Source organism: Aulonocara stuartgranti (genome assembly GCF_965226115.1).
Source record: "Aulonocara stuartgranti genome assembly, chromosome: 22".
NCBI lineage: Eukaryota > Metazoa > Chordata > Actinopteri > Cichliformes > Cichlidae > Aulonocara > Aulonocara stuartgranti.
In genome coordinates this window covers 36352909-36374113 of record NC_138957.1, presented here as the reverse complement: position 1 = coordinate 36374113, position 21205 = coordinate 36352909, and the positions used below count along the sequence as shown (strand labels likewise).

At 40.9% G+C, this 21205-nt stretch overlaps 2 protein-coding genes across 3 annotated transcripts in view; both read left to right on the top strand.

Annotated features, from left to right (window-relative positions):
* The window catches only part of LOC309699521 (uncharacterized protein), a 31912-nt gene that overhangs the window by 1065 nt on the left and 9642 nt on the right, over positions 1-21205 (top strand). Inside the window, exon 2 of the mRNA XM_082522587.1 lies at positions 359-469. Within this exon, the coding sequence (XP_082378713.1) occupies positions 359-469 (111 nt within the window). The remainder of the gene's footprint in view (positions 1-358; positions 470-21205) is intronic.
* On the top strand, positions 375-12393 carry LOC309699532 (CD209 antigen-like protein A). 2 transcript variants are annotated; one of them, XM_082522622.1, is made up of 8 exons: positions 375-450; positions 4666-4970; positions 5292-5408; positions 7464-7502; positions 7583-7687; positions 7943-8085; positions 10202-10308; positions 11037-12393. In XM_082522622.1, exons 2-8 carry the CDS (start codon positions 4814-4816, stop codon positions 11155-11157), a joined length of 789 nt encoding a protein of 262 aa, XP_082378748.1. In that variant the 5' UTR covers positions 375-450; positions 4666-4813; the 3' UTR covers positions 11158-12393. The 2 variants fall into 2 exon arrangements, with proteins under 2 accessions (XP_082378748.1, XP_082378747.1); XM_082522621.1 differs by lacking the exons at positions 10202-10308; positions 11037-12393 and having other exon boundaries at positions 7943-8715.

The window sequence follows — 21205 nt, the reverse complement described above, 5'->3', positions numbered from 1 at the left end:
CCTCCATATTTGTCCCTCAGGTTTCTACACTTCTTTCTACGTTCCCTCACGTCCATCAGGATAGTTTTGCTCATTTAGTCCTTATATTGAGAGGAGGATTGTTTTTCTCTCACTGATCTATTCAAAAGCTGCGACCAAGAAGTGGCCAGAAATGCACCGACCGATCACAACAGCTGGAATGGACTAATGTTACTTTGTCCTTGTTTGAGTTCCTGTAACTTTTTAACAAACTCGACTAATTTGTTTGGTAAATCTGATTTACTTTCTACTGGGATCATTCCTACAGTGAGGATTAATAAAAAGCTCCAAAGTCTCTCATTAGTGCTTCATAAATGGACTTTTTGTTTTATCTTTGTAGATGTTCACACCGAGAAGAAGCTTCCAGCTGTGAGAAGAAGCTGGTTCAGAGCTTTTGAAGTGAACCTGGGAGTGCTGTATCTGCTGATTGTGGTGGGAATCATGACACGCTGTGAGGAATTTGATTCCAATATGTTAGATGTTTGATTTTGAACATTAGAAGTGAAATGATTTGATGCTGCAGACCTGATTGTGTTTAGTTCCTGTTCCCACACTGCAGAGTTTCTCCTACTTCACTGGAAAACACACAAACAGCAAACTTGTTACTGTAATGTTATTGTAGGGTCGACCTCACAACATAAAGCACCTTGAGGCTGTTGCTGTGATTTGGAGCTGTAGAAGTCAAACTGAATTGAATGATTAAGACAACGTGTGTCCTCCAGTTGGACAAACCTCCAACACCTAAGTAGCACACAGGTGTAATCCTAGTCAGGTGCTTTCAGTGTGGAGGAGCTCCAGCTCTGAGCCCACAGACACCTTTAGGTAGAAGCTTGTTTCCACCACTTGTATCTCACTCTTTCAGTCAGTACTCACAGCTTGTGTTCATTACTGAGGTGAAGGTAAGAATGTAGCTCATCTGATAAATCAGCAGCACTTTCATGCTCAGCTCTCTCTTCACCCCAACAGACAGGATCACTGCACCAATCTGGCTTCTAACATCCTGCTGCTTTCTTTTCTCACTCGAGAACAAAATTCAAGGATTCATTAACTTCTTTACTTGGAAGAAACTCATTTCCAGCCTTAAACAGGCACAACACCCTTTTCCAGCTGAGAACCTCAGAATTGAAGGTGCTAAATGTCATCCCAACTACTTCACACTCAACTTCAACCAACCTACAGTAAGCTGGACGACATCACTCCCACACATCCTGGAGAGAATGAAGAGCTCGTCCAGTGCTGCATGACCAGGATGGAAACCACACTGTTGCTCTGAATTTGAGATTTCACAATTGGATGGAGTTTCTCCTTCAATATTCTGACATAAACCTTCTCAGGGAGGCTGAGGAGTGTTTGAACCCACCAGCCCAGATTTACAAATCCAGAGGCCGAGTACCCGACTCTCATGTAATGTTGCAGAGGTGTGTTAACCAGGACGGCCCAACAACAAGGAGTATTTCCTGGTGACCTCACAGTAAGATGTGCAACATTTAAGTGCACTGTAATTTCAAAAAACTTTTCCTCCTTATGTTGGACACTTTTTCACACAAGTACTTCTGTATTCCTTTGAAAATCAAATCAAAGAACACAAAAAATGAACTGCATCAGTTTTCCTGAAAGTGCAAAATGTAGAAATGAAAGGAAAAGTTACAGTTTAAAAAACTTTAAAATCTTCGGTCAGCAGTGAAGCTAAATTTAATTGTTGTTCATTTAAAGAGTGTTTGAGACGTGGTTCAAACTTTCCACATCGACTGGATGAACCTCAACAGTTCAACAGTTTGTTTCTCTATAAGGCAACAGCAAGAAAACAAACTGTAACTGACAAAATAACATTTCCTGGGTCGAACCAACTGTGACACTGAGGTGTGACTGTGTTTGTGCTTTTATGTGTGAACGTTCAACGTCTTTAGAAAAAGAGTTTATACATTTTCTGCTTTATGCAAACTCAGTCAAAAGCTCAACAAAGTACACATACAGTGGGGCAAAAAAGTACCGTATTTCCCGGACTACAGAGAGCACCTGAATATTAGCCGCACAAGCTAAAATCAGGGGAAAATCCTGTTTTGTATATACATTAGCCCACCTGACTAAAAGCCGCAGGTGTTTCAATGTTGACTCATCATATGTAGGAGAATATGCACAAAGGGAATTGTCAGGAAAGAGACGGCTGTTTGGAGACACATCACGTCACTTTTTAGGGCATATGTACAAGTAGCGGTAATTACAAGTACGAAACATGTACCGTGCTTCATAAATGAGTAACAAATGTAGTACATAACAATAACCTACAGCACACCAGAAAAATAGATTCGGCCTTTTAGGCTCAGGTGCAGTGACACGGCTTTAACAAGAAGAAAAGTCAGTCATTCACCATCTTTCTTTTCTTCCTGCGCAAAAAACCACCAAAGTCCTCTCCTCCAGTGTCGGAAACGAACAGGTTCAGGATGGCTTCGTCATCCACTCTCCGCTTCTCCTTCGTTGTCACTTTCAAAACAAAAGAAATCCTCGTTGTCAGCGTCAGAGTCGAACACCCTCAGAAGGGCCGTGGCGGTGTCCTCCTCTCCATCATGCAGCAGTCCAGCCCTTCGAAATCCGTTGGTGATCGTGGATGTTTTCAAACTTTTCCACGCTGTCAGAATCCAATGGTGGAGTTGAGCATAACTTGCTTTTCGCAAGTTTATCGCCGCTCGTCATCCACGCCTCCCGCTGAACGCGTAGCGCTACTTTGAAGTTTGTTTTTCGTGCTACTTCGTACGGCACTACTTTGCCTGGCGGATGGACATGTGACCAACATACCACTCTTGAACCCCGATCCTTCCGCCAAGCAACGTAGTGCCGTACAACAGCGGAACAAACAAAACAAATCCGCTCATGGACAATCCATAGAAAAGCCGCACCTGACTAAAAGCCGCAGGGTTCAAAACTTGTGCAAGAAGTAGCGGCTTATAGCCCGACAATTACGGTATTTAGTCAGCCACCGATTGTGCAAGTTCCCCCACCTAAAATGATGACAGAGGTCAGTAATTTGCACCAGAGGTACACTTCAACTGTGAGAGACAGAATGTGAAAAAAAAATCCATGAATCCACATGGTAGGATTTGTAAAGAATTTATTGGTAAATCAGGGTGGAAAATAAGTATTTGGTCAATAACAAAAATACAACTCAATACTTTGTAACATAACCTTTGTTGGCAATAACAGAGGTCAAACGTTTACTATAGGTCTTTACCAGGTTTGCACACACAGTAGCTGGTATTTTGGCCCATTCCTCCATGCAGGTCTTCTCGAGAGCAGTGATGTTTTGGGGCTGTCGCCGAGCAACACGGACTTTCAACTCCCGCCACAGATTTTCTATGGGGTTGAGGTCTGGAGACTGGCTAGGCCACTCCAGGACTTTCAAATGCTTCTTACGGAGCCACTCCTTTGTTGCCCGGGCGGTGTGTTTTGGATCATTGTCATGTTGGAAGACCCAGCCTCGTTTCATCTTCAAAGTTCTCACTGATGGAAGGAGGTTTTGGCTCAAAATCTCACGATACATGGCCCCATTCATTCTGTCCTTAACACGGATCAGTCGTCCTGTCCCCTTGGCAGAAAAACAGCCCCATAGCATGATGTTTCCACCCCCATGCTTCACAGTAGGTATGGTGTTCTTGGGATGCAACTCAGTATTCTTCTTCCTCCAAACACGACGAGTTGAGTTTATACCAAAAAGTTCTACTTTGGTTTCATCTGACCACATGACATTCTCCCAATCCTCTGCTGTATCATCCATGTGCTCTCTGGCAAACTTCAGACGGGCCTGGACATGCACTGGCTTCAGCAGCGGAACACGTCTGGCACTGCGGGATTTGATTCCCTGCCGTTGTAGTGTGTTACTGATGGTGACCTTTGTTACTTTGGTCCCAGCTCTCTGCAGGTCATTCACCAGGTCCCCCCGTGTGGTTCTGGGATCTTTGCTCACCGTTCTCATGATCATTTTGACCCCACGGGATGAGATCTTGCGTGGAGCCCCAGATCGAGGGAGATTATCAGTGGTCTTGTATGTCTTCCATTTTCTGATGATTGCTCCCACAGTTGATTTTTTCACACCAAGCTGCTTACCTATTGTAGATTCACTCTTCCCAGTCTGGTGCAGGTCTACAATACTTTTCCTGGTGTCCTTCGAAAGCTCTTTGGTCTTGGCCATGGCGGAGTTTGGAGTCTGACTGTTTGAGGCTGTGGACAGGTGTCTTTTATACAGATGATGAGTTCAAACAGGTGCCATTCATACAGGTAACGAGTGGGGGACAGAAAAGCTTCTTACAGAAGACGTTACAGGTCTGTGAGAGCCAGAGATTTTCCTTGTTTGAGGTGACCAAATACTTATTTTCCACCCTGGTTTACGAATAAATTCTTTACAAATCCTACCATGTGGATTCATGGATTTTTTTTTTCACATTCTGTCTCTCACAGTTGAAGTGTACCTCTGGTGCAAATTACTGACCTCTGTCATCATTTTAAGTGGGGGAACTTGCACAATCGCTGGCTGACTAAATACTTTTTTGCCCCACTGTATTGTACAACACAGAGTTTTATCTGTAGTTAAGAGAAACACAAAATGCAGTTAAGACATTTTTATGCAAATTAATCACACGGTCTGTGTTTCCTTAGACACTGCCACTTCCTCAAAGCTTCTTCCTGCCTGAAAGCAGACAGAAGGCTGGACAAGAATAAAACAGCTCGATATCTACCAGGGTCAGTACTGCAGAACTGTTAGAGTACAGTTTAAACTCCTGCTCAGCGTCTCCGTCCTCTCACGATGTCCTCAGATATTTATGCCAAACCAGATCTATCAAAGAAGGTGAGATACAGCAGAAAGGAGGACGGAGCAGAGTGGGAGCAGAGGGAGGTGGATATCTACGAGAGTGCAGATGAGATCAGAGATAGTTATGATCATTTTCAGTCACAGGAAGGAGGTAAGTCAATTATGAATCTAAATGTACTTCCAGTTTGTTACAGTCAGCTTTTAAAGCCAAATTACTGCAGCCCACCAAACATCTGTTTCTCCATTTGCTGTATGAACCTTTTTAATTTAAATTCTTTCCCACAATAGTTTGTATGTCACTTATTGATTAACAGGAACTTCTTTCAGTCACAGCGCAGATGTTATATTTCCTTTGTTTTTTGGCAACCGGCCCTTTTTTGACGTTAAGCTGATACAACCACAACCACAGGTCTGTTAACCACAGAGTGACAGGAAATAAGCACAAACCAACATCCACACTGCTTTCTAACAGGACCACAGACTCTGAATCCTCCTTCAGTCCTGAAGGGCTCTTTCAGATGTGCTACACTGGGTCTAAGAGTGCTGTGCCTCCTGATGTTAGCTGGGATCATCATCCTGTCCATATGCTGTAAGATAAGATACAACCTCTGAACTTCTCCTGCAAATGAATGTATGACTGATACTGAATCCCAGCAGCCAACAAACATGCAGCTTCACAACCAGAACGTGTCCTTCTGCCACAGCAAATACAGGAAGTACATGAAGCCAACACAGAAGCAGCAAACACTGCAGTTCCTTTAATGACCACTGGAGGCTGATGCTGAAAGCGAGTCAGTCCCCACAGACTCCCATGTTAAAATGAGCACCTTTGCTGCAGTAAAAACATGTTTCCATTCAGGACCAAATGAGTTTTGGTCTCTAAGGATAGTTTGCTCTTCATAAAAACTGCACGGTGGCATTTTAAATGGAATTCTCTGATCAATAATATAAGATAAGATAAGATAAGATAAGATAAGATAAGATAGAACTTTATTAATCCCTCGGGTGGGTTCCTCTGGGAAATTCGACTTCCAAAAAAAGCACAGCAACGACCGAAGTTACAGTTACAGAACTGTTATATATATATATATATACACACACACACACACACACACACACACACACACACACACACACACACACACACACACACACACACACATATATATAAATACAGAGACAAATATAAATAAAATATACAAAGGGGATAAATAGAATAAATAGGAATAAAAAATAAAAATACAAGTGAATTGCACATTTCAAGTATTGAGTCTATTGCACTGTTGACTATTTACAAAAAGTATTGCACAAGGTATTGTACAGTGAGGTGCAGAGGCACTACAGCTTAGTTGTTCCCTCCTTTGTCCTCCTGTTTCCCCTCCCTCTCCCCTCCAGAGAGGAGTTAAACAGTCTGATGGCGTGTGGGACAAAGGAGTTTTTAAGTCTGTTAGTTCTTGTCTTGGGGAGAAGCAACCTGTCACTGAACAGACTCTTCTGGTTGTTTATGGCCGTATGCCGTAATATGAGCTGCTGTGTGGTACAGCCTGACCAACACGTTGGTTTTGCTGACTGAGCTTCTAGTATTTCATCAGTCTGTTACTTAGCACTGATTAGCAGGTGTGTGTCTGTGTGCATGATTCCTGGCTCATATCTTGTGTGTGTTGTGGAGTGAATGTTCTTGTTGTTCCTTCAAACTCTTCACTCAACACGGTGATTCTGTGATTATCTCAACAAAGCAGACAGGCAGCAGCATCTGCTGCAGACTGATGCAGGTGCAGCCACACTATGTTAGACAGTGGCCGTCTGTCATTGTGCGACTAGTTAGTTCACTTGCTGTATTAAGCAGGTAGCTAACAAGCTAATGTTAGCTCCATTCATCTGCTGGGATATATCAATGAATCTTTTTTTATTACATCAAATCACAACAACAGTTGCCTCGAGGTTCTTTATATTATCAGGTAAAGACTCCACAATAACAAAAACAACAACACAGAGAAAACTCCCAGCAGCTGCTGATGTTTGGATTTTAAGGTGGTTTGATTCTATGTTTTAAATCAGTTGATGATCTTCAGCTGACCTTTAGCTCCTGGTGGAGCTGTGACAGACTTAATGCTGGATCAGCAGAAACATCACAAATCTATGATGTGAGAACAGAGACGCCTGCAAAAGGACGTCTGAAAGCAGGAAGTTCCTGGAAGCTGCAGGAAGAAACATTTATTAATTATAAATAAGCAGAAAGAGGAAGTGTTGAAGCCTCAGAGCAGCTTTGACTGAATGTAAAAAGACATATTTTCAGTGAGAACAGGCACATGTCACATGAGTCAGAATCTATTCTTTCAAAGCATATAGATAACATCTCTGACTACAGGTGTAGAAATGCTGTTTGACTCTTCACCTTCTTCCTCCACACTGAAGCACAATTATTCTGAATCTTGTCAGTGGTTTTTGTTCACAGTTGATACGTATTTAGCTCATCAGATTTCCTGTAGTTCTAACACCTCCACCCACAGGACATGTTAAAGAACAATGGCTGCAAGTTTCTGACTCTTATTGATATTTGACAAAGCAGAGGAAGAAGATTATTTCTGTTCAACGTTTCACTCATTTTATTTTATTTTATTTTGGTTTCACTGAAATATTTCAGATGCTTTGAACAAGAGTGAGCTGCAGGATGAACTTCAAGGTAAGCAAACACCAAGTTCTTATATCACAGATATATTTGTGGAACATTTTAACTTAATTTGAATCTTTTTTCTTCTAAAGACACAAAAACCAGCCTGACTCAGTTACAGAGCCGTTATGATGAACTGAGTAAAAACCACAGTCAGCTACAGGAAGAAGTGAAGAAGCTGAAGGAGAAGATAGAAGGTAATAAAGTTTGAATAACTGATAGAAAACATCAGTGTTACACAGTGATAACCTGATTGTGTCTTTGTTTTGAATCCTAAATGTTTGATGCTGTGTAACAGTTTCTCTGTATAAATGTAAGTTTCAGTTCATTATGAATAAGAGAGAAAACCTGAGTTTAAATGAAGCATTTACAGGGAAAATGACAGGAACCAAAGATTAATGTGATACAACAGGACACAAAGTCTGACTTTAAAACATGTGTTTGACTTTAAGGGAAGTGGTGTCCAGAAGAATGGACGAGATTTGGAAGCAAGTTTTACTTTAAATCCACTGAGAGTAAAACTTTGCCTGAGAGTCAAAACCACTGTAAGACCAGAGGAGCTGATCTGGTGATGATAAACAGCAAAGAGGAACAGGTGGGTGTGTTTGTTCATGTCTGTGTGATCTTTGATGGAGCTGACAGTGAGTTACAAAGTTCTTCATACTGTGAATTAAAGCCACACATTGATGATAAGTATACATGTGCAAACATACAGACACATAAACAAAGCAGCACATTCATTCCATCAGAAACACAACAGTTAGAAACTATGGAGGAAAATAAAGGGGAAAAGATTGAGGGAGAGCTAACCTGTAAAAATGAGTTTCAGCCGTTAACAGTCAGCTGACCTGATAGTCTGAGGAAGGCTGTTCCACAGTTTGGCTGCAACAAGCTCAAAAGCACGATGGCCTCTGGTGTTCAAATCAGAGCGAGGGACAGTTGGGAGACGCTGATTAGATGATCAGAGAGGCCGGCTGCAGTGATAAGGTCCAAGAAGCTCTGCTATATAAGCAGGGGCCTGTTCATGCACAGCTTTATATGTTCATAACAGGATTTAAAAGAGGATTCTGAATTTCACTGTAAGCCAGTGAAGAGAAGCAAGAATAGGTGAGATATGAGACTGCAGGCCAGGTTTTGTTTGCAGCCTTGCTGCTGAGTTCTGCACTAACTGCAGACCAACTATGGAGGACTGAGAAATGCAGGTGAAAAGTGAATTACAATAATCAGGCAGGAGAAAGTATGAACTCAATGAAGGAAGTTTAAATCCATGAAGTGATGACAGAGAAGCATTCACTGAGGCAGGAGAGGCTCGACAGAAAAGCATTAGTGTGTGTGTCATCTGCACAGCAGTGCTAGGAGATCCCATTAAAACCATTAAGCAGATGTCACAGGGGCAGCATTTATAAAGAGAACAGAACTGGTCCAAGGACTGAGGCATGTGGGACTCAGATGAGGACACACATTGATTAATATGAAGTATCTGTTTGATAAGTATGAAGAAAACCATGTGAGAGCAGCACCAGTGAGGCCAGTTTGTAGTGTGTTAATAAGAGGAGCACCATCAACAGTATGAAGGCTGCAGAGAAGTCAAGCAGGACTCAAATGGAGTCTTTATCCCAGCGCAGAAGAATCTGGTTAGTAACTTTCATGAAAGCTGTTTCAGTGCTGTGGTTTGTCTGGAACCAGGTTGGAATTGATCAAAGATCTGAAGGAGCTGACGAGCAACTTGATTTAAAACAGTGGGATGTAAGGAGGGTTGATCCCACTCACAAAGACTCTGGCTGTTTGAAAGTCAGCTGAAATGAAAGGGACTGGTTTCTAATAGAGAGAAGTCAGGGGGAGATGGCAGCAGGAAGGAGTTTGAACTCCAACAACAGAACTGGAGGAGAGACTTGGGGCGGTTGAAGAGGTACAGACTTGAACTCTGACCTGATACTGTTGATGTTGCCAGTGAAGAAATCCAAAAATGTCCACAGTCATTAGAAGACATGGGAGTGACAGCAGTTTGTCTCTGGGAAGACAACACTGACTGTAAGCCTGTCAAAGATGATACATCTGTGGTTGGATAGTAGGTCAGACATGTGGAAGGTCAGCGTTATGTGTGGGGCCGACAACATGATGCACTACATGAAATGATGCTGCAGTGTTCATCAATTGTGTGGCAGTGTTGTTAGAGGGATCATCAATAAGTAAATTAGAGTCATCTACTAAAATGACTTTATGAACAATAACCGATGAGAGAAGATTAGAGAATCCATTCAGGAAATGATTGCAGGATTTGGGAGGTGGATCGATTACAATACAGCAAACTGGAGATTCACATTGAATTATGAAGGAGAGGAATTCAAAGCAGTTAAAGAACCAGGATTAAATGGGAACCAGTTCAGATGATCCTTAGAAACCAAGTCAACACAAAACATTGAAATAACAGAAATGTTATAAAATGAGAGAAATCCTCATAATCCAGATTATTTTTCTGATTCAATCCAACTGAATCAAATGATTTGTTAACACTGATTCCACTGCAACACTGACTGAGCTACAGGAGGAGCTGATATTCATCGATTCTTTGGCTCTTTCTGATTTCTGCACAATGGAAGAAAAGTTTCATCACAGTTATTCTTCCTTCAGACATGTTCACAAGATGATGTCACTACAACAGAAGTGCTGAATTATGACTGGAGACAATATTTGTGTCTCTTCTCAAACAGGAATTTGTCAATGAATTTGGAGGAGAGTCTTGGATTGGTCTGGAAGCTAAATGGACATCAGGAGGATCTAAATGGGAATGGGTGGACGGATCAGCGCTGACAGAAACGTGAGACATTAGTTTGTTTCTATTCCAGAGTTATTATTTAGAAGTGAAACACTGATGTTTTGGAAGATAGATCAGCAATACATGAGTTGAGCTATTTTCCAACAGCCCCACAAACTGAATGTAAAGAAAAGCAGAAATCCTCCTTTGAATGAACAGCTGTGCTTGAACTCTCTTCATCTGCAGTCTGTGATGACGTTCAGTTACAACAAGTCAGTTTGAAGGAATCAGGATTGAAACATGTTCAAAGCAGCGACCGACACATTTCACTTTGTTCAATTTGTCTTCATGTTTTTGTGCTGTAATGTTTCTTTTCTCACAGAACAAAAAGTGTTTCAGAGAATTCCTGTCTCTTCTTCTTTGGTGTTTGTAAAACTTCAGAACATATGAAGGAAGAAGCTTCAGTAAATATGACCTGATAGACACACATTTCAAAGTGATGTCTGTAAACAGCTGACAAAACAGTTTCAAACAGCAGAAAGTCAGCTCTGACTTCTTTTTATTCTCCATTTTTACAGCAGGAAGATTTCATATTCATCAAAGCTTGAAAGCTGTTTTAGTGTGCATGATGATTCTCAGAGAAAAGTCTAAAGGAGGGAAAGTGGGCGAGAAACCTGGGAAAGAAATACAGCAAATATTGGAAATATTCCAAAAGAGACGCATATTTATATGAATGTGACAATAGTTATGAGTTTAGTCCAGTTTCATATCAGATTTGATCTCTCTGACAGGTTCTGGGCACCAGGACATGAGAGTCCCCGTTCTGGTTACTATGGAGTCTACTGTGACCGTGATGGGAAATGGAGACGGTCATCTTATTCTCATTCAATGACCTTCATCTGTGAGAAATGAGTTTGGTGCTTTGATGTAAATGTTTGAATAATCCAACCAAAGACACCTCACTATGAAATGTCCTGCATGAGCCTCAGACTCAGCTTACAGTCTTTACTTGTTCATTCTGCATCATATATTGATTACATATATTGTCCCTCTGTGCTCTGTGCTGTACAGTAAGGTTGGAAGTCATCCACACAAAACCTTGAAGTACTTCATTACTCTGTAGTTCCAGCAAATTGTTCTAATAAAAGTCAAAGTGCAGCTTGTCTTTACTTTGCTTTACTTGGTTTATTCATCAGTCTGTTGGTCCTAAAACTACAGTAAATGTCTTGTTTGTAAAAGTTCAGCAAAAAATATGTTTGATTAATAAGAATTTTAAAGGTTCTGATCAGCTGGAACATCAGAAGGACATTTTTAAACCTCTGTGTATGTGAAAGTGACAGAAAGACATTAAATGTTAATTGTGTTATGTGAGTCATATATATTTAGTTTTGCATTTTATATGGAAGTTGTATTTTGATTTGAAAAACAAATATTTCACATAAGGCTTTAAGTGTTGATGACTTTAATTACAGATAAATTAACTTACTCAGTAACTTATTGGTTGAATAGTAAAAGAGAGAAAACGGCTTCAGAGCTCTAAGTGTCGCTATATTAAAGGTTCAACATTTAACTTGGAGACACTTTGAAATATTTCAAAACATCAACAGAATATAAAGAAAACATCTCTGACGTCATGTTCAACACATCTAAATATGAACTGAAGTTAGCATCCAGCTAATGTCAGCCTGTACTCTCATGTAATACCACTTTGTACCACAAGAGGCTGCAGTGAGCCAGCATAGTCTGCACTGAGCTCACATTTGTATAGTTGTTGTTGCACTACAGCATTAGGTCAGACCACAAGTGTGTTGTTCTTTTACAATAAACAGCAACAATCAGAAAGTGTGTTTGGATTGACAACAACTGTGATGACACATTATAACCTGTTATTAAAGTTCTGCCCCTGCTTTGATCAAATGTGGGTTACTGCTGGTTAGTTAGTGTGACTTCATACAAACCTGTGTGTTACACCAGTGGAAGAAGCTTTTCCTTCATCAGTCTTCTTGTTTCTTACTATAGGGCTGAACAGCTACACTAACACTCTCTGGCTCTATGCTGCCCCCCTGTGGTCACAGTTGTAGTCAGTGTTGGTATGAAATGTTTGAAAGCTTCAGCACCACAGACAGCTGCAGGCAGCTCCACCCTCTCTGTACCATGTCTTTCTTATACAGAAATAAGACAAAATAGAAACAGTAGAAGAAAATATAAAAGGCCAATTCAAATATAAAATAGACACAGCGGTCTGCAGCATCAGCAGAAGTGATACAAACAGGTGCTGAGATGTAGTGAACATAGAGCAGCATTATTATTTTCAGACTCGTGGATGGGAAATAATACATACAAATACATATTTAGATATTTCTTTTACTGCATGTTGACTGTTTATATGAAATATATTTATATAAATCACAAAATAAATAGCTGGTGTCTAATATGTGTTTTCAGCGCCTAAAGTGGAAACTGGTGAGGAAAATGTACTCAAAACAAGGCTTTACTTGCACAGTCTCCCCATCAGTTTATCAACAGACGTCTCAAATAACAGAAAAACTTGACATACAAACATGGGGGGATCAGACTGAAAGACCACGCTGCATTTTAGATGAAGCTGCTGTCCCGACTTTTTTAGTGGAACACTGGTGCCTGAAATACTTCCATGTTAGAACTTTGAATCTTTAGATATTTCAGGGTATTTCAATCGTTTCCCACATTTCTGAACACATTTAGAATAACGACCACAGCACGTCTTATATTTTCAGTGACCAATCTAAAGTCTGCAAACATTTTCATGCACCAGCACATCACAGAGCACAGATGATATCATCACATCTGTCAGGACAGAAACACTAGCAGCAGTAAAAAGTACTGCAGAGTCTCAGGTTTGTGTTCAGCCCAGGCTCTGTGCTGCAGCTCAGCCCCTCTCTCCCCACTTTCTGTACTGTTTCAATGGTCTCTGTCCAAAAACAACACTGAAGAAATAACTATGGGAGTAGTAGAGTTCATAAACTCAAATCATGTATGAATAAATAAAAATATAACATTAATACATGCTGTATAATTTGTTAAATAAATTTTCGACAAACCCAGAAAGTTGATTCTGTTTCTCTGCATGTTGTGTTTTGTTTTAATTGTAATCATGAAATATAAAAGTGGTGCAGGGGTTTTGGTTTTTCAGGCCTAGTTTGGACACCACAGTCCTGCAGACGAGGACTCAAAATTTTATTACAGACACAACAGTGCAGGTCCAAACATACCTGAGTGAACCAAACAGTGGAAGACTGAAGAATCCCCACGAGTACTGGGCAGGACTGAAAATGTTCATCCCAACTTGTATAAACTTGCTGTTGCTTCTTCGGCTACACCTGCTTCATCTGTGAGCTGTGAAAGGGTTTTTTCTAAATCAGGTGAAATCATCTCAAAAAAAGAGAAACTGACTGAAGCAAAACACAGTGGAAAAGATTTTATTCAATAAAAATAAAAGGTTATTATGATATAAAAATAAATTACATGTTGTATCATAAAGATCATAAAGACAGATTAAGATTATATTTGGAATTTATGTACTGCCATCACAAACATTATTCACTAATTCTATTCTTTCTATTCTATTTATTCTATTCTTTTCTGTTCGTTCTATTCAAAGCTTCACACCAAAGTTATGTCATTATAATGTCTTTGCCTGTTTTACATTTATTGTCCACTTGATGGCACAGTAGAGCAAGTGACACGTCATGAAGCGTCGGCTCATAAGTGGCCAGTTGGATGGAAAGCTTCAGTGCTTCATGAAGCTTCATCTTGGCACCACTAACAAAACCTCAGGCAACACATTAAACTAGAAACTAAGAAACTGGGAAACAACTGGGAGGACACAGAACCCATGAAATTCACAGGAACACAGCTTGATGGGACAACATGACAGAGACCAGAGGGAGACAGACAATATTTACTCAGGAGGAGATTAGTGCAGAGTGGACACACCTGGGGAACACAGCTGAACAGAATCTGACTGATGAGACATGAACACCAATATAACGCACACAAAATGGGAGATTATCAAAGTAAAACAGGAAGTAACAAAAACACACTGAGACTCAGATGGCAATATGTGAACTTGACACTTTAACTGTGGATAAACAGACATGAGGACATGACAGACTGAGGAGACAAAAAAAATAAAATCAGGAACTAGAAAATAATTATCCAAAAGAAAAACTCAAAAACTGGGTCATAGACCCAGGACTGTGACAGCATCAGTGTGCAAGCACAGTGAACACAGAGCAGTAACTGTTAGTAAAGCACAGCTGTGACTCAGCTATCTGAGCAGAAAGGTGAAGGAAGAGGCATCAGAGTGTAAGAGGACATGCACATCTACGACAGTACAGACGATATCAGAGATAATCAAAGAGATTTTCAGTCACAGGAAGAAAATGATGAAAATGTTTAACTCTCGTCTGGTGTTCATATTTTTGTTACTCAGCCAGTGTTGACAGGTCTGGTGGCCCCACCCCCATTATTGTCATATTAAATCAATACATTCATAAATAATCAAAACGCTCCTTTTACATCCTCACATCATTTGTATAAAAGCAGTTTGATCAAAGGTGGGTTACTGCTGGTTAGTTAGTGTGACTTCATACAAACCTGTGTGTTTTCCTTCATCAGTCTTCTTGTTTCTTACTATAGGGCTGAACAGCTACACTAACACTCTCTGGCTCTATGCTGCCCCCTGTGGTGACATTTCATGATGATATAAAATATTAATATTAAACAAAAAGTTTGCAAATGCACATATTTAAACACATTGAACTATGGAAGTTATATTTATATTTAGAGGCCTAAACATCTAAAAATGGTCTCATATTATTTTAGTCACAAAATGTTTCAGCTTCACTTCTATTTGACATCCAGTCTAAGACATAACTGTCAGGTCGAGGTGTGGAAGAGAGGGAAGGACTCGAACGCAGGACTCAGAATAAAAAGAAGTCTTTAACATCCAGATATATAATGAACAAAAGCGAGCTGGAGCTCACAGAGGGACATACAGGGAACATAACAGATGTCTCAAAGAGACAGCACTTTATACACAAACAGCTGATTGGAAAACAGGACACAGTTTTGGGGGGGAGCTCCCAATTCTTACTAAAGAGTTCAGTGCATTAGTGATGGATCTATTAAGGTGGGATAAAGTTTTTACAACAGCTCTCACAAATCTTTTCCAATATGGTTTCAAATCTATCAGGACTGTCAAGAGCAGCTTTGTGATAAAAACAAATATCTGTGATGGAGAGGTAATCAAAGAGTGTCATGCTAAAATGCTCTGGGAAAAAAGAATCCTTTGGGAATGTGCTCTTCACCAGGTGAACTGTGACAACATGAATCAGGATTACTGAGGGAAATCTGGAGTTAGTTTATTAGGGTTGAAAATTGAAGGCAGCTGTTTGAATTATTTTATTATACACAATGCAAATGTGCTCATATGAGTTGGCACTCTGTCTTTCGAAGGTCGAAAGCTTAGAGACATAGAGTGCACGGGGACTTTGCAGCAACGCTTACATACACATGAAAATGGTTTCCTGTAAGTCTCTGGGTGTCATGGTCCCGGTCGTTGACCCAGCGTTTTGTGTTCATTTTGACATTGTTTTGACAACTTTTGACAAGTTGTTCACCAAGACGGTCATATGCTTATTCTGGTCACTATGGAGTCTGCTGTGACTATTATGGCAAATGGATATGGTCATATTATCCTAATTCAATGACCTTCATCTGTGAGAGATGAGTTTGGTGCTTTGATGTAAATGTTTGAATAATCCAACCAAAGACACTGTCATGGTCGGCTGTGTGGCAGGCAGGCAGGAGTGGTGGACCCAAAATGCAGGATTCTCAGGACACGAGGTTTAGACAGAAAATGCAGCTTTATTGCTGGAGCAGAACATCAAGATAAAATAAAACTCACAAAAGCAAACAAAACTCTAAACAGAGATGCAGGAGGACTGGAAATCCTAAACACGCAGCAAGTGAGGGTGAACAGACGTTAACGATGCGACACCGAGTAGGGGAAGACACAGACACTAAATACAAGAGGTGAACGGAGCAAAGAGGAAACAGCTGGGAGACACGGCTGACGTTGATTACACTGACGAGACAGGGAGAGCACAAAGCTGAACGCACTGACAAAGGACACAGACCTACAAAATAAGACAGGAAGCACACGCCAGACAGAGACAGACTCGTAAACAGGCATAATGACGTCATGGACAAACAGAGGGACATACGGGCAGAGAAGACTAAGCACAGGCAACCTAAACCAAACATAATCATCATCGTCATCAACATCATCATCAGATAACTAAAGAATCAGAATATAATTGTAATCAAAACAGTATCACCAGAGAATAACCAATCCATAATGCAAAAATAAACCAAAACATAAGAAACTCAAAATGCTGGGTCGACCTGACCCAGGACCATGACAGACACCTCACTATGAAATGTCCTGCATGAGCCTCAGACTCAGCTTACAGTCTTTACTTGTTCATTCTGCATCATATATTGATTACATATATTGTCCCTCTGTGCTCTGTGCTGTACAGTAAGGTTGGAAGTCATCCACACAAAACCTTGAAGTACTTCATTACTCTGTAGTTCCAGCAAATTGTTCTAATAAAAGTCAAAGTGCAGCTTGTCTTTACTTTGCTTTACTTGGTTTATTCATCAGTCTGTTGGTCCTAAAACTACAGTTCTTGGTCTTGTTTCAAAAAGTTCAGAAAAAAATATGTTTGATTAATAAGAATTTTAAATGTTCTGATCAGCTGGAACATCAGAAGGACATTTTTAAACCTCTGTGTATGTGAAAGTGACAGAAAGACATTAAATGTTAATTGTGTTATGTGAGTCATGTATATTTAGTTTTGCATTTTATATGGAAGTTGTATTTAATTTTTGTATGATGGATTTGAAAAACAAATATTTCATATAAAGCTTTAAGTGTTGATGACTTTAATTACAGATAAAATAACTTACTCAGTAACTTATTGGTTGAATAGTAAAAGAGAGAAAACGGCTTCAGAGCTCTAAGTGTCGCTATATTAAAGGTTCAACATTTAACTTGGAGACACTTTGAAATATTTCAAAACATCAACAGAATATAAAGAAAACATCTCTGACGTCATGTTCAACACATCTATATATGAACTGAAGTTAGCATCCTCTAAGCAGCTAATGCCAGCCTGTACTAGGGTTGCCAACTCCCTGAAAAATAAATAAGGGACACCTCGTGGCCAGGGCCGGGCAACCCAGTTCACCCTTCCCAGTGTGGTGAATTTTGTAGCTCTTTTTTTTGTGTGTGAAATTATTTTTTAACCATTTGACTTGAATTTGATTTAAGCAGATGCATATTCTTTGTGATATGACCATATGGGAAACAAATGATCATTTAGCCGTTTATTTTTAGCTCAAAATGACAACATTAACACAGTAAAACGGGTCTCTTTCTTAAACAGAAGCCTGTCATGCTTAACTTTTGAGAATATAAGTAAATCTTTCTTTAAAAGAACTCTGTCCTGCTTAACTTAAAATTATATAAATTAATATAAAACAATAGAACAAAAATATTCTTGTAACAGTGCACATATAGTGCATTTAGTACAATTGGCTTCAGTTGAGGTATTATTTCAGCTTTTCTAATGCTAATCAGCTGCTCCTGTTTGTAAACCCGCTTGTTCCCATGATTACGCATCATAACTCATCATCATTATTCATCTATGTATTACTTTTATGTATTAGTCATCTATTTGTTGTAATCATCCATCCTTGCAGTTGTTTATTACACAAAATAAATTATATTATCACAATTCTGGCCACATAGCGCTGATATTCACTGCACATGCCCATATTAACCTTAACCAGAGGGTTTAAACAACAAACAGTGTTTACATACCATATCTGCTTCTGCCGTGGCCTGGTGGACAAAAAATTGGTTAAGGGTTCCCCGAGCTTTCACGCCCCTCATGTTCTTCATGTGCCCACCACTAGAAGCATGCCTATGGAAAAAGTGCGCCGGCACACAGTGCAGTGCGCTTTAAAGGTGTTATCGTGCATTTTCCAGCCAGGTGTTTCCCTTTTCCCATTCCTCCCTGTACTTTTGCAGACTTTTTTTTCTTTCTCTGAGTGAACAAACATTGCTGCTCTAATGCTGGGCGCACACTGTGTGAATTTTGGCCCATTTTGAGACGATTTTTGAGTCATGCGACCGACTTGGTGATCGGCCCGATTTTGGCCTTCATCGTGCATCGTGTAGTATACGTGGGATAACGAGAAGCACACTGCTCACGCGCAAACACGTAAACGTCGGTGAAAAAGACTGAGCAGCACGGCTGTGCAGCCTGTGATCTGGACACAAGCGATGGAGGCACAACTTGTAGAACTTTGGAAAGCTCATCCGAGCCTTTTCCATGTGGCATCACAAAATTATCACGACCACAACAACCATGAAAATAGTTGGATTTACATGCTGCTCAATCACAGCTGCCTGATCAATGTTTTTCATTAGCAATTTAGCAAAGTTGATGGTGGTGGTGTGTCTGTGTGAGTGAAAGACAGAGAGGGAGAGCGACAGATTTTCTGTTATAACCTTCATGTTATGGAGGCACAGTGTGAGCACTCAGGTCGCATCAGAGCATCGGGCCGTATAGTGTGAGACCTGCATCGTGACCTACCAACTTCTAACCCCTGCGAGTCAATCGTGCAGTTTGAGCAGGAGCTGAATAACGTGACTGAAAAAATCGCACAGTGTCTGCCCAGCTTTAGGTGTACTGTCGTCCGAGACTTGCACCGCAGTGTCGGCGTTTGTTTCCCTGTTGGCCATGCTTCTTGTTGTGGTCACCTGTTGTCTTCCGGTATTTTCTCCCTAAGCGACCTTTCCTCGACCAATGAGATGAGCGGTAATCTGAATTGTGATACTCGAATTGTCATAAGTGTGCTGTCAGCTCATTGGTCACAAAGCAGGAGAGGGGCTGGGAATTATGTTTTCCAACAAAGCGTTAATTCCATTAACATTTATAGACTACTTTTGATTCTCACTGTATTACGGGACAAAGTGCGTCGCTTATTAGCTCAATACGGGACGTGTTCTTTTGTTTCTAAATACGGGACGATTCCGTTTTTTAAGGGACGGTTGGCAACCCTAATCGCATAACCACTTAGCTGGCCGCGGCTGAACTAGCAGGCTCAAGAAAGGAAAAAACACTAAACACTCATAATAAACAAAACTGTCACAACATTGCAATACTATGAAAACACATCTTAAACATAATTAAACACATTTACTACTATTCTGACTGGTTAGTTGTTTTTTTGTCACAGTGCATTGAACTGCAATAGCGGTGCTATGTGAGCTAGGCTAACTCACCAGAATAGTTCAAAAGGCTCGAAGAAACACTCCGACTCCTTCGAGGTAGGTACCCGTCTGTGGTTCACCGCTAACGACAGCTCTCTCACAAATATTAATTGAACCTCTTTTCTCTCTTTCAACTGGGAAAAACCGTGCTCCGCGGCAGCATGGAGGTTTTCCTTGCCGTCTTTGTTCTTCTACACCACACCTTCACGCGCACCGAGATGCAGGTCATGCCTTCAGGGCAAGCCCGGGAATTAAACTATCAGACGAGAACTACGATGCATTCAAAGAACCCTGTACTTCTGATTGCTATAAATCTTACAAGGGTTACATTTGTTTCTTTTTTCATTCAAGCTGAAGTCCGGGATAAACTGTGTTCCTTTTCAAATCAAATCAAATGACTTTTATAGTCACATCACATGTGCAGGTACACTGGTACACTACATGTGAGTGAAATTCTTGTGTGCGATCTTCACAAGCAACAGAGGTGTGCAAAAATACAATACCATAAGAACAAGCAAAATATAAGAATGGCATATTACTGAATGTGTATACTAAATATGTTTTTCTACGTGTGTGTACATGTGTGTGTGTGTGTGTGTGTGTGTGTGTGTGTGTGTGTGTGTGTGTGTGTGTGTGTGTGTGTGCGTGCGTATGTACATATTTTACAAATTAAATAGAGTAAACAATAAGATAAAATACATAAAATATACAGAGGTTGGTAGTTGGACATGTGCAAAACAAGTGGCATTTATATACAGTATGGAGTGCATAATGTTGAAGTTCCAGTAGTGAAGCTGAGGTGTCTATGACGTGTTCAGCAGTCTGATGGCCTGATGGAAGAAGCTGTCTCTCAGTCTGCTGGTACGGGACCGGATGCTGCAGAACCTCCTTCCTGATGGAAGCAGTCTGAACAGTTTATGGCTGGGGTGACTGGAGTCCTTGATGATCCTCCCCGCTTTCCTCAGGCACCGCTTCCTGTAGATGTCCTGGAGGGAGGGAAGCTCACCTCCAATTATCTGTTCAGAGCACCGCACTACTCTCTGGAGAGCTTTACGGTTGTAAGCGGTGCTGTTGCCGTACCAGGTGGTGATGCATCCAGTGAGGATGCTCTCAATGGCACAGCGATAGAAGGTCCTGAGGATGCGGGGGCTCATGCCGAATCTTTTCAGTCTCCTGAGAAAGAAGAGGCGCTGCTGCGCCTTCTTCACTGTTTTGTTTGTGTGTACTGACCACGTAAGATCCTCAGCCAGATGTACTCCAAGGAACTGGAAGCTGCTCACTCTCTCCACAGCAGCGCCGTTGATGGTGATGGGGGTGTGTACTTCTCTGCACCTCCGGAAGTCCGCTATCAACTCCTTTGTCTTTGCGACGTTGAGGGTGAGATGGTTGTCTTGACACCAGTGGGTCAGGGCGCTGACCTCCTCCCTGTAAGCCGTCTCATCACCGTTGGTGATAAGACCCACCACTGTAGTGTCGTCCGCAAACTTTACAGTGATGTTGGAGTTGATAGTGGCCGTGCAGTCGTAGCTGTAGAGTGAGTACAGGAGAGGGCTCAGTACACACCCCTGT